At 55.1% G+C, this 16,283-nt stretch overlaps 1 protein-coding gene across 1 annotated transcript in view; it reads right to left on the bottom strand.

Annotated features, from left to right (window-relative positions):
* Positions 1-16,283, bottom strand: part of COL13A1 (collagen type XIII alpha 1 chain) — a 75,405-nt gene that overhangs the window by 50,471 nt on the left and 8,651 nt on the right. The window contains exons 4-10 of the mRNA XM_055534900.1: positions 16,175-16,201; positions 12,635-12,661; positions 11,829-11,855; positions 9,948-10,004; positions 4,887-4,994; positions 2,013-2,039; positions 1,271-1,306 (exon numbers count right to left, since the gene is read on the bottom strand). Coding sequence (XP_055390875.1) covers positions 1,271-1,306; positions 2,013-2,039; positions 4,887-4,994; positions 9,948-10,004; positions 11,829-11,855; positions 12,635-12,661; positions 16,175-16,201 — 309 coding nt within the window. The remainder of the gene's footprint in view (positions 1-1,270; positions 1,307-2,012; positions 2,040-4,886; positions 4,995-9,947; positions 10,005-11,828; positions 11,856-12,634; positions 12,662-16,174; positions 16,202-16,283) is intronic.

The following is a 16,283-nucleotide window of genomic DNA, read 5'->3' as shown; positions in this document are numbered from 1 at the left end:
AATAGGAGAAGAAGCGTACCAGCCTCCTAGGATTAGATATAATGCAGGTCCCATTGAAGGCCAGCCTGGCACACAGGAGACATTCAGTAAGTGGTGCATAGTGTTAAAATTATTTTCACATTATTAAAGTTATTGTAATGACCATCTCTGGGCCTTGGCTCAATTGTTTCCCTGTCTAAAATGCCATTTCCCTTGAAATCTGCTGCTTGAAGGAGCACAGTGGTAGATTAAAGATGGTCACAAAGGCTTTGCCACCCTCCCACAAGAAGAACAAGGGGCTGAGTCCTCCCGCCCCACTGACTTGAATGCTGCGTTACTTGCTTTGACCAACAGGACCTCAGAAAATGTGATGCAAGAGATGCTTTTTGAAAAGCACTTGTGCATTAGGACTCGCCTGTTTTGAAGGCTGACCTGGGCCTGCCATGCTGTGAGGAAATCCATCCGCCCTACACTAGGGGCTGGGAGGCCACGTGGAGGAGAACAGAGGAGCCCAGGCCGCAGCTAGCACCAGCCCCAGGCGTGCGGACGAGGCTGTCTTGGCCTCCTGGCCTCTCCAGCCATCATCCCATGTGACTGCGTGAGTGAGCCCCCAGGAGACAGCTGGCCAAGCCACAGAATCCTGAGAAAGAATTGTTTTAAGACAGTAAGTTTGGGATGGTTCGTTACACTGCAATAGATAACTGATACACTTACCCATTCACTAGGATTGAACTCAGAGGCCGTCCTCTCTCAGACGACTTCCCGAGATCCTCCCAACCTAGAATGAATTTCCCTGAACCCCCTGCCCCAATACTGACACGGCGCTTTGGGATGGTAGTGGTTAATGCAATTGCCTTCACTAGGGTTATTTGTGTAGGAATCCTGTCTCTTTGGCCTGTGAGTGGCCAGACAGCAGAGTTGGGACTGTCCATATCCCCTACCATACTCAGGAGCTCTGCCTGGTCCCCACTTACTAGGCCCTCAGGGGGCGGGTGAGAACCTGGTCTGCCTCTGTGCAGACACGGCCAGTCAGGTTGGCAGGGGACACATTCCTGGCCTGAGGTCCAGCAGGGCCACTGACTTGCCCAAGGCCCTTCCTTCTCTGAGTCTTCTGCTTCCTCAGTGGAGACACAAAGCCCCTGATCACTTAAATTCAAGAGTTTTGAGGCCCCTGCTGATGTGTGTGCAAAAGCATGTACGGACCAAGTCCAGACCCTGTGTACACTGTGGCGAAGCCCTACATGGATTGTCACCTGGTGGGGAGCGGGTCCTCCCTTCCCCTCCTTCTTACCTTCCGGCCGTGGTAGCCCTGGATCCCTGGGTCTCCCTGAGGGGAACCAAGATAAGGCCATTAGAGGAGTTTTCTTACTGCACCCCCTCCTCCACATTACCATCCCTCTTCTTTCCAATGACTCCAAATCCTCTGACCTCCACCTCCAGCCAACCTTGGAACAATAGCAGGGACTGTTTGACTTTTCAGAACCAGTCCTTGTCTTGCAGAGGCTGAGAGAGGAGGGACGTGTTGACTCGGCAGGGGCACAGGACCCCTGAGGGTCAGTTCTGGTTCCACCACAGGCTCTCTGTGGCACCTGGACAAGTCATGTGCCCCAGGACTCCAGCTTCTGCATTTGTGAAATGACTGGCTGGATCAGTGCTTTGCAACTTCTCTTTCCTAGAGCCACAGGGACTCCAGCTTCAAAGGGAGACTCGACACTGTGGGCTTCCAGATAAGGTTTCGAAAGGAACTGGATGGCCTCTAAGGTCCTTTCCAGTTCTGGCCCCTTAGGAGCCACTGTTTTACTGGGATATTGTGATAATGTCCTGGGACTTGGACCATGATCTGTTTGGAGAGCAGGGCCGTGTCTTCCATACCAGCCACAGCACTTGCTTGGCCTGAGCCCACGAAAGTGCAATCCTTGTGGAAGCCGATCAATTCCCTCTCAGCCCCTTACTCAGTACCTGTCAGCGTGCCACCCCCTACCCACCAGGGAACTTTCCCACCCACTCGATGCATCACCCAGAAGGACCCTCACCTTTGGTCCAGGAGGCCCAGGTAAGCCCTGCAGAAGCAATAAGAAAGGTGAGTGGAGATGGATTCCACTGGCAAATGGTGAGGGCTAAACACACTTAGATGGTGCAGTTGGTAAAGAATCTTCCTGCCAGTGCAGGAGATGTAAGAGACACGGGTTCGATCCCTGGGTCGGGAAGATCCCCTGGAGTAGGAAATGGCAACCATTCAAGTATTCTTGCCTGGGAAATCCCATGGACTGAGGAATCTGGCAGCTACAGTCCATGGGGTTGCAAAGAGTCGGGCACGACTGAGCAGGACGCACACACTGTTTACAGTGGAGGTTGTAACGGGTTCTGGATGCGCTGGAGAACAGATTAAGAGGGTCCTCAAAGGGCATCTGAAACCTGCTCAGGGCACGTGGGGACAACAAGCTCATGTCCCTCTGTGGAGCCACATGGGCGCCTCGGGCATCTCTGCTGTGCTGGCCCGCTGTAAAATAGGTCAATGGCATCATGCGAAATTGATAGTGTGTTTGGTCCAGGTCCCCACCCACCCACCTCCTAACTAGAGCCGCTCCCTGGAAAGCTGACCTTGCCCAGCAGAGCTTGGGTTTTGCCTCTGGCCCTGCCAGCTTGCAGGGGAGCCCTCTGTCTCCATTCCCCACCCCGGGGCGCTGTGACCACAGGAGCCAGCTGGGGGAAGTGGTGCAAGCCCTGCAGGAGCCCGAGGGAGAGGAAAGGGAAGGCAGGCTCCAGCGTGGTCTCGGGCGTGGGTCTGCCTGGCAAACACTGGCTGGAGAAAACCATGATGCCTGAGTCTGGCCTATTTCAATTGGTTTCAAAACATGCATTCTGGTTTTTTTTCTTTATAAACAACCTAACAAAGAAAACAGCCTGGCTTGGGTTCAGTGATCGGGAGCCCAGTGTGTATGGGTGAGGGCCGTCAGGAAAGAAGTGGATTTTGAGCACTTTTTAAAATTTTGGTTTATTTTCTTGGCTTGGTTTGTTTGGTTCAGTTCTCTAAATTCTACTTCCTTTTAGGTTTTCTGCTTTTCCACCCATCAATCCATGGAAGTGAGACTAACTTCCCTCCCCAGGGTTATGGGGAGAAATCATGGAAATATTTAAAATCCGTTATAGGGATCAAGCTGAGCAGGAGAGCTGGCTCTCCCAGAAAGGTAGGTTTTCACGCTGCTATGCTGCCTTCTGGTCAAGCTGGCTGCTGGACCCAGCCTAGGGGGACTCTACATGGAACCTTAGCCTTAGAAGCCGGGGTAACCGAGGGCCCAGGTGTGAAGCCAAGTGACCTGGAATGTGGTCATACTCATTGTGGGCTACTTGACAGGGGCACCCCTGACCCAGTAATTCCACTTTTGGGAATCTATTGCAATGAAAGCATCGGAGATGTGCACACACATTTATGTTTAAGGATGTATATTACAGAAGGCAATGGCACCCCACTCCAGTACTCTTGCCTGGAGAATCCCATGGATGGAGGAGCCTGGTAGGCTGTAGTCCATGGGGTCGCGAAGAGTCGGACACGACTGAGCTACTTCATTTTCACTTTTTGCTTTCATGCATTGGAGAAGGAAATGGCAACCCACTCCAGTGTTCTTGCCTGGAGAATCCCAGGGACGGCAGAGCCTGGTGGGCTGCCATCTATGGGGTCGCACAGAGTTGGACACGACTGAAACAACTTAGCAGCAGTAGCAGCATTACAGAAGGGAACCCATTAACTACATTGTAAAGAGACCCAGCAGTCCTAAAATCTGTATCATGGGAGACTCCTGACATAAGAAAGGGCACGGTGTATGAGATTAAGTGAAAAGAATAACAGGATACAAAGTGTTATGTTATTCAAAACATCACCAACCTGAAAAACGTTTATGTGCCAAGAAGTCTAAGGAGAAAAATGGAAAGGACTCTCCCCAGCGTTAATGATGGGGAACCCTGGATATGGGAAAGCAGACAGTTTAAAACTTTTTCTTCGTCTATGTTCCAAATTTTTCACAATGGATATATGATGCTTTTGTCATAAGAAAGAAAAACACTTAAAAAAAAAAAAGCCAAGTGGAAAAAACATTATCAAACAGACTGTGTCCTTAATCCCTCTGCCTCTAATAACTGCTGACGTTGGTCTTAGCTCTGGGTAGAGATGCATTTTCTCTAAAGAAGAAGTCCAGGGTTTTCTGAGTTACTCTGCCTTGGTGCTTTCTTGCATGAAATAGGGCTGAGAAAGAGTTGGGGCTTGGCTAGAGCTTGTAAGCAGATGACCCGGTGGACACTGGGACTGACCTATTGCCTGAGTGTGGTCTTGCCCAGAGGGGTGTCTGTTGGCTTCCCTGGGCCCCTCCTGGCAGTGGTCCAATCCCCAGGCTCGAGGCAGGGTCCTTTTGCCCGACTGGGTGTGTAACTTGGTTGGAAGGTGGCCTGGGAGTGGGAAATCCACACACACCAGCAAAGGCGTGTCTGTTAGGCCATCAGATGCCCCCTTGCTATCTCCTTTAGGACACATTGTCCCAACTCGAGTTTTCCTAAGCCCAGGGGGCAGGGGACATCCATCAGAGTGGTCCCGGGAACTTTCTCTCCAAGCTCCTCTCTCCTGAGGCTGGGAGAGACAGGCCTGCTCATGGTTTCCCCCCTGGGAGGCAGTGGCTGAAGTGAAACACATGGTCCCATTACATGTTTTCAGAACCAGAGAGCAACTGCTGAGCGTGACGGGATGGGCAGCTCCCACAGGCACAGGGCCAGCCACGTCCCGCAGCCTTGCCAATGTGCTTCTGCCCTTTCAGCGGGGGCCCAGAGTCCCATCGGTTACCCAGTTCCCAAACTTCCAGAGAATTCAGGGGATGAATCTTGAAGGAGAGGAGCTGGTGGGAAGCAGGAGGGGTACTTACTGGTGGCCCCATGGGCCCTGGCAGTCCTGGGTGCCCCAGAGGTCCACTCGGTCCGGGAGGGCCTGGTGGCCCTGGTGGGCCTTGGATGCCAGCCTGGCCCTGTTCACCCTGAGGTTGGTGGAAACAAGTGTCAGAGAGAGAGCCCTGGGCTGCGGAACCGTCCCGCCCCAGTGCCATGCACCCGGTGAGGCCCTGCCGTGGGCTCTGGGGGAGGCGGCAGTGGCGTGGCGTGACGGTGCGGTGGTGGTGACGCATGCAGAGGCCGGTGGCGGTGAGGAGGTGGCCAAGACCTTAGGCCTCCAGAGGAGAGGCTTCCAGAGAGGATTTGCTGCATGAGCTGTTGGTCCCCAGGGCACAGCCCCACTGTGGTGGCAGAGGCAGAGGAACGGGTGAGTGCCCCCCGGCCCAGCCGAAGTCCTGTTCCCAGGTTGCTCGGATGACCAGGGTCCAGCCGAGGTGGCCGGCGGCCACGGCCTGCCTCGACGCCTCCCTGCATGTGACGAGCCCACCATCTCCGTGCCCTGGCCTCCCAGCCGTCAGATGAGAACAGCCTTTCCTTGTTTCCTGTCACATTTTGCCGTCTTTGATTATCTGGCCCAGAGGATCAACGGAGTCCTTAGGTCAGAGGCCACAGAATTTTGCTTAGCTCACCAAACAATTGGGCAAGAGATTTTATGTAAAAAAAAAAAAAAAAAAAAAAAATACATATATATATATATATATATATATATATATATATATATATATGGCTTGGTAGCTTCTGCTGAAAAAATGGAGCCTGGGCCAGCTAGACCCACATTCCTCGGGGGCCCCATCAGCTGGGCTCTCCGGGTCCCTCAGGCCGCACCTGTCCAAACCATTCTGTGTGCAGCCTGCTTTATCACTTGTGTGATCTGTGCCTGACCTCAGAGGACAGTTGAGTTTGCAGCCCTTTGTTTGGTTGAGTTTTGAAGGTGTAATGTGCTTCGTGCCTTTCTGGAGTCGCTATTACTATTCTTTTTCCTTATCCTGAAGCCTTTGTCACCCCACCCCATGCAGGTGCCCAGGGTGGACCCAGAGCCCAGGGAGGTAGGGGTGGGATCACGAGGAGGAGGAGACAGCCTGGTCCACGTGACCCAGCTCTCGGGGTTGGGGGCCAGCCCGTGTCATCCTCAATCTATGCAGACCAGTGTCGTTAGGTTGCTTTCTCCGTGACCTCTCCGGGGAGGTTCTGGGTTCAGCTCTTGCTGAGGGGTCCAGCCCTGCAGACAGACTCGAGTAGGACAGTCTGGCAGGTGTGAGTGCTCCAGGCTGGGATGCAGGAGACTCAGGTGGCCAGACTGCAGGCCAGCCCGCCCTTCTCCGTGTGATCTCAGTAATCCTTTATGACACTGTACATAGAAAAGGGGCCTGATGATGCTTGCTGCAAACCCCATATTATAAATAGGAGTGCGCGACCTCAGAACGGGAACTCAGATTTTAGCAGCATCCGCTTGAACCGTCTCTCCAATGGGATATCCTACGACAGAGGCCACCAGCAATGCCACTCTTGGCCTGAGCTACATCCTGCCACACCCTCTAAGAATCCACTTAAGGGCTCGGAGAGTCCGTGGTGGAGAAGGCAGCTGCAGAGATGGGTCACAAGTCCCATTTTACAGAAGAGAAAATGGAGGCTCAGAGAAGTTGCACACCCTGACTAAGGTCACACGGAGAATTTGGGGGGAACTGCAATCAAAACCCAGAACTCTAGACTTTTCTATTCATTCCAAATAAGCCCCCAGCAAAAACTGCTCACCATCCAAATTTCTGCACTTTGGCAATGACCTTCAATGCCATCTGCTAAACACATCATTTTTTTCAACTAATGTTAAACCCAATGTTTAAGCATCTTGCAGAGCCTGTGAAATCAATATTGGTTTATTGATTGGAAATGGACAAGGCTTTTTGTGTCCCACGGTGGCCGACAGAATAAAAACCTTATTCTCAAGGCAGAATCTGCAGCAGGAAAGACAGGGGTCCCTATTCTCTCTCTACTTTAGAAATCAGGTCGGGGCAGCACAGAAAGCTCTGGCGTATCCTCCTCCTGCTCTTGAAAAGGGAGGCAGTAGCATGCCTCGGCCCTGCTCAGTTTCTTCTGTAGGGTGGAGATGAGGATGCCAGTTCCACTCCTGGTGGCCGGTGTGGGATTACATGGGATAAGCCGTGTAGAATTCTCCCAGCAGAGCCTGGAGCCCAGCAAGGGCTCAACACACAGCACTCAGTGCAACTAGGGCCAGGAGGTGGGTGAGGGGCCGAGGCAAATGGCCACTCTGGGAGCAAGGACTCAGCTCTCCTGAAACGGAGTCCGACATGGGTAGGGGTGGCCGAGAGTGGGGTGGGCCTGGTGCTTCTCTGAGCTGCCAGTGAGCCCCCTGAATAACCAGGCGTTGGGTAAGCGCTCGGAGCACGTGGAGGCTCTCGAGGATTTGGCTGGTGTAACGGGATATGGAGGCTTGGGTAGCATACGTGTCACGTGTCCCTCTGTATTTTTAGCCATTAAGTGGAGTGATTTTTCAGCCTTGTTCAATCAGATGCCTGAACATTCAGGCTCCTGGGCTCCTAAGTCAGGCCAGATGGTGGCTCCAGGCCCTGCTATCAGGCTTTCAGAGAGCATCTTAGAGCCCTGCCACTTCCAGCACTCCTGCGACCTTGGGGGTCACCTCTGACCCCCAGTGTGAGCAAGGCTAGGGGTGCGGGTAGCAGCCATGGAATTCCTGGCCTGGCATCAAGCTGCAATGCCTTTGCCTAGATCCCTGGGTCTGTGGTCTCTTGCTCTTTGTTCTTTGAGATCTGGTCCTATCCCAGCCTCCTTGGCTTAGTAAGGCAGGAAGAAGGAAGCAGTTGCTCACAATGATTACACCTGTCGGTTGTGGGCTACATTTCCTCTGCAAATTCCCTCGCTTCTCAAACTCAGGTTACAAGTGATAGGATGCTAAGCAATCTGTATTTCTAAATATAAAGGGTGTAGGTCCAACTGAGAGAGCCCTGGGTGTGGGGTCTGAAGACCCGACTGCCAGTTCTGTCTCTGGCTGTTTGGGCCACCTTGGGTACAAATTCACCTCTCTGAGCCTCAATTTAACTTCAGCGCTTAAACTCTGCCAGGAAGTATTCCCAGTGCTCTGCATACACAATAACCCTATACAGTAGGAACCATTATTATTTTCATTTTACAGATGAGAAAACGGAGGCACAGAAAGGTGAAGTAACTTGCCCCAAATTGCATAACTAGTGAGAGTCGGAGAATGTGCGTGCTCTGCAGTTTACAGGCTGTGTGACCTCAGGCAACTTACTTAACGTTTCTGAGCCTGATTTGCTCATCTGTGAAACAAGGATGATCATGCCTAACTCATACAACCATTGTGAGAATGTAAATGAAAGCAGGCTGGAAAACGCATAGCCTGGTGCCTGGCACACAGTGGCGGCTGCTTTGCTGGCTGTTGTGAGCAGTAACAGTGAGATGGTGGTTGAAGCTGCTGGGCCTGGGTGTTGTGCATTTCCACGTGTATGGCATTTGTAGGTCCAGCTTTGTCTAATTTAATGTAACGGGAGTGCAGTGAGATTCTGCTTTTGCCAACAGCCCCGGTGGCTAAGATGGTAAAGAATCTGCCTGTAATGCAGGAGACCCAGGTTCGATCCCTAGGTCAGGAAGATCCCCTGGAGAAGGGAATGGCCACCCTCTCTAGTATTCTTGCCTGGGAAATCCCATGGGCAGAGGAGCCTGGTGGGCTACAGTCCATGGCGTCGCACAGAGTCAGACACGACTGAGCGACCTTCGCTGTCACTGCCCCAGCTGGCTCGTCAGGGCCCAGAGACTCGCCAGCCCCTGGGAAGCCCCGTGTGGTCTGGCCAAGGGAGGTGTCTACCTGGAAGGTCCGCCTTTTAATGACTGGGGGTGGAGCCAGCCGCACTGAATTGAGGAGAGGCAGCAGCTGAGGAGAAAGATGAGTTGGAAGGCCAGAGGGCAGAGGCCAAAGATCGCAGGTGTTCAGGAGGGTCGAAAGTCCGCCAGGAAGGCAGGGTGGCCGAGAAGGAGGGAGGAAAGGAAGAGAGAAGAGAGATTAGCGGGCGTAAGGCATTGAAGGGAGGGCATGGACGGGCCGCTCGAGGCTTGTGGGTGCAGTGCTGAGCTTGCCCTTGGAAGGCACCCCATCCCTGGAAGGAGGCAAGCCCTCGGGGTGTTGGCAGCAGCAATCCCCAGTGGGGAGGGGCCTCCCCGGCCAGGCCTGCCCTCCATAGCCAAGCCGGGCCGCAGAGGCCCCCTGACACACGGCCCAGCGTTGCACTGCCAGGCCCACGGGTCCCTGGTCGTGGACAGAGGCTGCAGGGCTGAGGGGTACAGACTCTGAGGCTCTGATTTGGGAGCCACAGGATCAGCCTAAATTGGTACTTGAAGCCAGGCTGGTGGGCGGCCACCCCTGGGTTCTTTTTTCAGCTGGACGAGAAGGGCTGGTGTCAGTGAATCTGCGGAAGATGGTCAAGGGCAGAGCCGAGCCTGGCTCCCGGGGGCTGAGCAGGAGGGTGTGACCAGTGTGGGCACCAGCTAAGTGCTACTGAGGTCTCACCTGGGGGCTTGGAACATCGAGGCTGGACAAAGACGTCTCTGGCATGTTCAAGCACTCTTTTGGGGGGATGGGGCGGGGAGAGGCAATCATGTTAGCTAATGCAATTTTCATTTCTGGAAATTCTGGCTGTTTCCAGTCTCTCTATCCAGTGAAGTTGAGCACCCACAGCTTTAGGAAGAGGTTAGAACCCATGTGAAAACAGAGGGCATATAATCCACCTCTTGTTTCTGAAAGCATTGTAGCTCGCACAAGGTGGCTGGGAGGAGCATTAGGAAGCAAGGGCTGTTTGGGCTGAGGATGCACCCAGCCAGGGACCTGGGGGCCCAGTCACGGCCTTTCTGGGTCATTGCCACCTTCGTGGGTAGCTGCTTCGCGAGGAGCCCCAGCCTTCTCACTGGGGCCTGGGGATGTGCAACGTTGGGCTCTGTGTCCATGGAGCCTCTCACCAGAGGGGCCCAGAGACCTTCCAGAACCTACAAACCTTCAGAATAATTATCTGGTTGGAGCGCAGAGCTGCTAGAGAGCCACTTAGGTGCTCCTGGGGTGGGGTAAGGGGTAGGGGGTTGAGGGGAGACAGGGCAATGGGAAGAGTGAGTGCCAGGATCAGATACCAGCTCCCACTCCCAGGGCACCCCAGACACCCCCTGTCCACCTGGCCTACCCCTCTCTCCCTGGGGATGCTGCAGGCTGGCACAGAGGCTCAGACCACCTGGATCATGTATCTCATGGGCTGGGAGGCCTGCCACCCGCCTCAGGCCTGCAGACCCCTCAGAAAGACAACAGCCCCCCTACCCGAGAAACACCCTGCTTTCCTACCCACTTCCAGATGAATGGAAGGTGCCAGCTGCCTTGCCCTGCCCATCAGCTGGATCCAACTCCACTCTCACCCAGCCTGACTTGTTATACCCTGGCGCAGTCATAACCCTGGGTTTCTCTGCAGCCTGTGGCCAAGGTGTGCTGGAGCCTTCCATCCCTGCTGGCTCCCTCTTCCTGGGTTGGACTCAAGGGCAGAGCCCCTCCCTTCTCCCTGCCCCACGCTCAGAGCTAACGGCACACTGTCAAAGCGGCTGCAGTTGTGTTGTCTTTGCTGCTGGGGGATGCTGTCTTTCTTTCGGGTAACATAACAATCCTGTGAGCCCATCGTTTCAAATAAACACAGCTGACCTTCTATTATTGTATCGGGATCAGGCTGGCCGGAACACCAGGGCCCCTGACTCCCTGGAGCACATGCCGCCGCCAAGCTGGCTCTGTCTGCACTGCCGCCGGCCTGCCTGAGCCCCCTACTCAGCCTTGGCCTCACTCCTACCCCAGCCACTCACATTCAAGGCTGTACCCTGCCCCTGGGCTCTCTCTGGCCTGGGAACCAGAGGTCAGCACCTAGCGAGGCCCTCCCAGGGCCTTTTGGAGCCAGGTTGGTTGACTCTGAGTCTGGCTAGTCTTTCTCTCCACTCCCTCAAGCCCCCTGCCTGGCAGGGGTGGACGGCCAGGGTGGCCACACTGTGTGTGTTGGGGGCACAAGGCTGCCTGCGACAGGGGGATGGACACCTAAAGATGTCTGTCAGCCCTGAGAGTGGCGAGGGCGATCCACAAAATGAGGGGTGTCCCAGCTCACTGGGGTTCTTGCACCTTCACTCCCCCCGGCCCCTCCTCAGCCCTGCCCTCAAGAGTGGCTCTCAACGTTAGTGCACACATCTGAGGGCCCTCAACAGGACTACAGCAGGCTTTGGGCTCCGTATCCTGGCGTGCAGCAAGGGAACAGAGGAACTGGATCGGGGATGGGGAAGACCAGGACACTAGCCCTGAGAGCCCCACCCTACTTGGAGGGGCTGCCTTGACTCTTAGGCAAAACAAAGACTTCACTCTTGCACTGACAGTCAGCTTCCAACTATCTCCCAGCACTCAGGTCTGGGTCATCTGAAACAATGACTAACCCAAAAGTCCCTGTGATTTGGCCAGGGCAGGCAGACAGCTGGGCAGCCGGCCAGACAGACAGACACACAGAAACTCCGGGTAGGGAGCCAGACCCAGACTCACACAAGTTGCACAGCCTTATGTTGAAGGCCACTTGCAGAGGAGCGCACAGCCAGGCACTTGGAGCTCCAGATACACGCATGCTGGAGGCTCCCAGCCCCGGCCAGCGCGGGGGTAGATACACAGAGACTCATAGCTCTGCACAAACACACACACGCTGATCACCAGGCACAACCCTGGGGCCGGCCAGACGCACTGCCCCCATCACAGCGCTGCTCTGTCTGCTGAGTGCAGAGGGTCTGTGTGCGCCCGGCCCCAAGCATTGTAGGGAAGAGGAGGCTAAGCTGGGGGCTGTGCCCCAGGGATGGGTCAGTTTTCGGGGTTCACTTACCCGGTGTGGGTACTCGCCACACTGACCCTGGGGAAGAGAGGGAAGGAGAGGAGGTATTAGACACTTGTTGGGAGGTGGACCCCAGGGGGACACACCACGCACACGCACACACGCCACCCGCCTCCGGGCTCTGTCTGACTCCCTCCCTCATGCCTGCTTGGCAGCGGGGAAGAAACCCCCAGGGCCTGCCTTCATGTGGCCCCACGGAGCCAAGGGCAGGACTCTGCCACCATACATCGTGTGCCGCGACAGTGGAGTCAGGGGTTGTGCTCCATGCCTGGCTGGGAGTATCTTCCGGCAAGGTCCATCCTCTGGGTGGGCCCTAAACAGGAGTCCCTGGATGGGAATAGTGGACACCGAGGCAAGGGCAATGGAGCCCTCAGACATGCTTTCTTTGAGCTGGGGTGCCAGGTCCCTGCACCATTCATTTGGGGGCAAGCCCAGCAGAGCCCCCATCAGAAACTCAAGGAGACAGAGCACATAGAAGGCTGGGAAGAGGGCCAAGCCAGGAGTTTACAAAACGGACCCCCTGAAATCCTAGAGGCTCATGGGAGGTGGTCAGAAATACTATGCAGGTGGCAGGTGGGATGCGTAGAGAAAGGCTGAGAAGGGCCAGGCTCCAGGCTGTCCCCTTCCCTCAAGAAAAGACCCCTACCCAGGGCAGCCTCCCTTCTCTCTCATACACTGAGTGCCACAGCGGGTTCCCTGCTTCTGTTGATAAAAACTGAAGCTTGAAAATAACCCTTTCTACCTGTTGGAAGACTGCTTCTTGAGATGAAAATTCTAGAAAACCCCCATCGGCTTACCTTTTCTCCCTTTTGTCCTTGAGGTCCCTACAAAGAGATGGAAATGCAAGAGTCAGAAACCGAGGCTCAGGACTCAGGGCCCGAAGCCTCTCTGCTGGAAAGCCCTGGGGTGAGATACCAACCGGCTGTCCCCAGGGACCCACCAGACCCTGAGGGACGGAAACACGCACAGGTGAGTGGAACAAAGAAGACGGGCGGAATCAGTCATGCGGGCCTGCATGGGGTTGCGCAAGAAACTTTTTGGAAGGCTTGAGTCCCGAAGGCCGGGCTTAGCCACCCATGTCTGGTCTTCCTGTGCCCGAGACAGTCCAGCTGTTGTGGCCCAGCTTCTTCATCCACCCGCAGACGTGACTAGGTGTGCCCTGCTCCCCGCACTTGACTACGATGAAGGACAGGTGTCATCTTTCATTTATCCCTGCACCTGCCAGCATCTTGTGGGCCGGCACAGAGGGGGCTGCGTGGACGTGCGGGACAGGGCTCTGCTACTGCCAGACACCCTGCACTCTCAGGCCATCTCCTCTCAGAACCGAAAGCACATTCTAACTCCTACCCTCCGCAGCCTCAGCATCAAACCCACTGAGCCAGAAGGGCTTCTGGGGACACGGGGGCTGGGGCAGTGTTCCAGACATCAGGAACTTTGGAGGAAATTTTGGCCAAAGAGATGAAGCAGGAATTTCATCTCTGTGTTCTGGGTTCCTTGGAGGAATGTAAGGGCCTCAGAGCTCCCCTCCAGGGGGTCTGGTCAAAGCTCACAGGGCTGAGAAAGGAGCCTGGGTTCAGGGTGGACCCCAGTTCTCTGAGGGGAATGCAGCGTCCGGCTGGCTCTCTCAGGCGCCTGACCTGAGGCCGGGGCTGAGGAGGCCTCACGCTTGGCTGGTGTGGAGCAGAGAGGGAGAGGGAAGGCGCCCCTTGTTTTGAGGATCCCCTCGGGGGCAGGCTTTGGGACACGCTGAGCTCATGCCCACGCTGGCCCGAGAGGAAGGCGCTGGCGCCACTCCTTCTCCCGGATGAGGTGATGGAGGCGAGGCCCTGTGGCTCAGTGAGCAGCGGCAGCACTGGAACCATGAAGGTCCAGCTGCGTCCACTCTGCTGCATGCTCTGAACTGAGCTGGAACCCCGGGGGGCAGGGCTTCCAAACTTGGCTGGAGTCACAGGCAGTGCCCCAGCCCCTGGGGCTCTGAGGTCCCTTCCAGCCACCATCCTGAGGGCCTGTGAGGGCCGGTCTGCCAGGCCAGTCTCTGTAGGGCTTGGAGACCTCAGGATGGGGGACAGATCCCTCTGGGTGGATGAAAGGCCTCCTTTTGTCCCTGACTTGCTAACTGGGCCAATTACAAAACTGGGAGATTCCCAGGAGGTTGTGGGAAGGGACAAGTGGTCTTTGGGACAAACCATGTGGCCTCCCAGCCCATGCGGTCGACTAGGTGTTTAGTATCAAGTTCAACAGACTATGATGCATCTGGAAGGGGACTGAATGCAGGGGACCAGGCCACCTTCCCTGAGGACAGAGAGAGGAGTACGATGAGAGAGGGAGGTCCAGGGACCCAGCAAAATAACCCGAAGGTTTGGGACTGCAGAGACATGGAGGATTGAGTCTGGACATCCCAAATGGTGGCCCATGGGACAATCACGGTCCCCGGGGATATTCTGCTGAACCCACACACTTTTATTTCAATTAACTGCCAATACTGAAGAGCAGGGAGAGTACAACAAAAATCTGAGTTTTGAGTTTCTTTTAAGTATTTCAAGGTCCAGCAACACCTGGCACCAATGAGCTCTTGAGGCTGCCCCTTTAGGCCGGGTCGGGGTTAGGCCACTGGTGGTGTTTCCTCTGGGCCAGGCACTATTTGAAACGCTTGATGTGAATTAACTCCTCCCACTTTACGACAGCCCTGTGAGTGGTGGGACAAGACATGAATTCGGAGTCCTGGTTCTCCTTTACATCACTGGTGGGACCCTGATCCTGCCTACACCTTACATCAGGTTCTCAGGGCTACTGGGAGGTGGGTGGGGCAGAGATGACCCCCTTTGACAGGTGAGGACACAGGTTAAGCGGGGCGGGGGGCGGGGGGTAAGCCCTAGCCCTCAAGTTAGACGCCAGACAGATGGTAAACCTTCCGGCAAGGGAGGAGAATGGGAGATGGACAGCTGATAAGCAGGCCAAGATAATGACACTAGATGGCATGTGGAATTAATAGCTTGGGGTCCCTGTGCCAAGCCAAACAGGAGCCTAATGGCTCTGTGGCCTGTTGGATGTTGATGGATGACCATGAGGCAGATGGGGGATCTATCACACTGATGTGGGTTCGTGGTAGAAGGGATGGCCTCACCCTTCCCCCTCACACTCAAATTTGTTCTGACTCCAGAACAGACGGGGAAGATTCATTGGTGGTTAACTGGGGTGGGGCAGAGGGAGGGCAGGAGGAGGAACCCCTTAGAAGGGTCCTTTTCTTTCTAAACAAAGGGCCCTGGCAGCAAAAGGAGGCGTGGTGGAGGGTAAGATCCTACCATGTGGGTCTCAATCCCATTCTATAACTTATGAGCTGTGTAGCTTTGAGCACTATACTCAACCACCCTGAACCTCTATCTCCCCTTCTATAGAGTGGAGGATGATAAGCTGTTATTATGAGGATTAGGGCACAGTGCCCAGCTGATGACCATCATCATTACTTCTGGGGTTGCATGGACCGTGTTAAGGCTCTGCAGAAGGTGGGAAGGAGCAGGAGGAAGGTGGGGACAGTGGTGTGTTTCCCCAGGTCTGCTGTCTGCCTGGCTGGGGCAGGAGCGCCTGGAGCCCTGGGCAGCCTGGAGCAGGGAACACTAGAATGTCAGGCTCAGGGCTTCCCTGGTGGCTCAGCAGTAAAAAATCTGCCTGTCCATGCAGGAGACATGGGTTTGATCCCTGATCCTGGAGGATCTCACGTGCTGTGGAGCAACTAAGCCCGTGAGCTACAACTATTAAGCCTGTGCTCTAGAGCCCAGGAGCTGCATCTACTGAGCTCACACACAGCAACTGCAGAAGCCCGTGAGCCCTAGAGCCCATGTGTGGCAACAGGAGAAGCCACCGCATGGAGAAGCCCGCACACTGCAACTAGAGGGTAGTCCCAGCTCGCCACAACTAGAGAAAAGCCTGTTCAGCAACGAAGACTCAGCACAGCCAAAAACAAATAAATAAAATTATTTTTTAAAAAAGAAAATCAGGCACAGGACATAGTGCTGGATGGACACCCCTCACTCCCAGTGTGAGTGCTGAGCATGAGTGATGGTTTGGGGACACTAGCTGCCAGTTCTGTGTTACACTGGCCAAGCAAGGATGCTCTCTGGACCTCTCTTTCCTCATTCCTCAGGTGGAGAAGCCCCCTGCCCACCTCTCCTCCCTGTCCCGAATAAGTGGGATGCGTGGTACCCAGCTGGGGAGTGACCCTGGGGCAGACCCTCCCTCGGCTGGGTAGGGTTTATTAGCCCAGGAGGGCCAGTCCGACCACAACCACCCCACCCCCTGCCCTTGAGAGAAAGCTTAGGGTTAGGGTGAGCTGGTCTTACCATCTCCCCCTTTGGTCCCGGCCGGCCCTGGAAGGAGAAGAGCAAGTGAGCTGTTTGCAATCAGGACCCCCTCCCCCACAGCTGCCCCTCTCATGAACATCTGTGTCTG

This window comes from Bubalus kerabau, chromosome 1 (genome assembly GCF_029407905.1).
Source record: "Bubalus kerabau isolate K-KA32 ecotype Philippines breed swamp buffalo chromosome 1, PCC_UOA_SB_1v2, whole genome shotgun sequence".
In the NCBI taxonomy this organism is placed as follows: Eukaryota; Metazoa; Chordata; class Mammalia; order Artiodactyla; family Bovidae; genus Bubalus; species Bubalus kerabau.
Note: the sequence above shows the minus strand (reverse complement) of the source record. Positions and strands in the feature narration are given on the sequence as shown.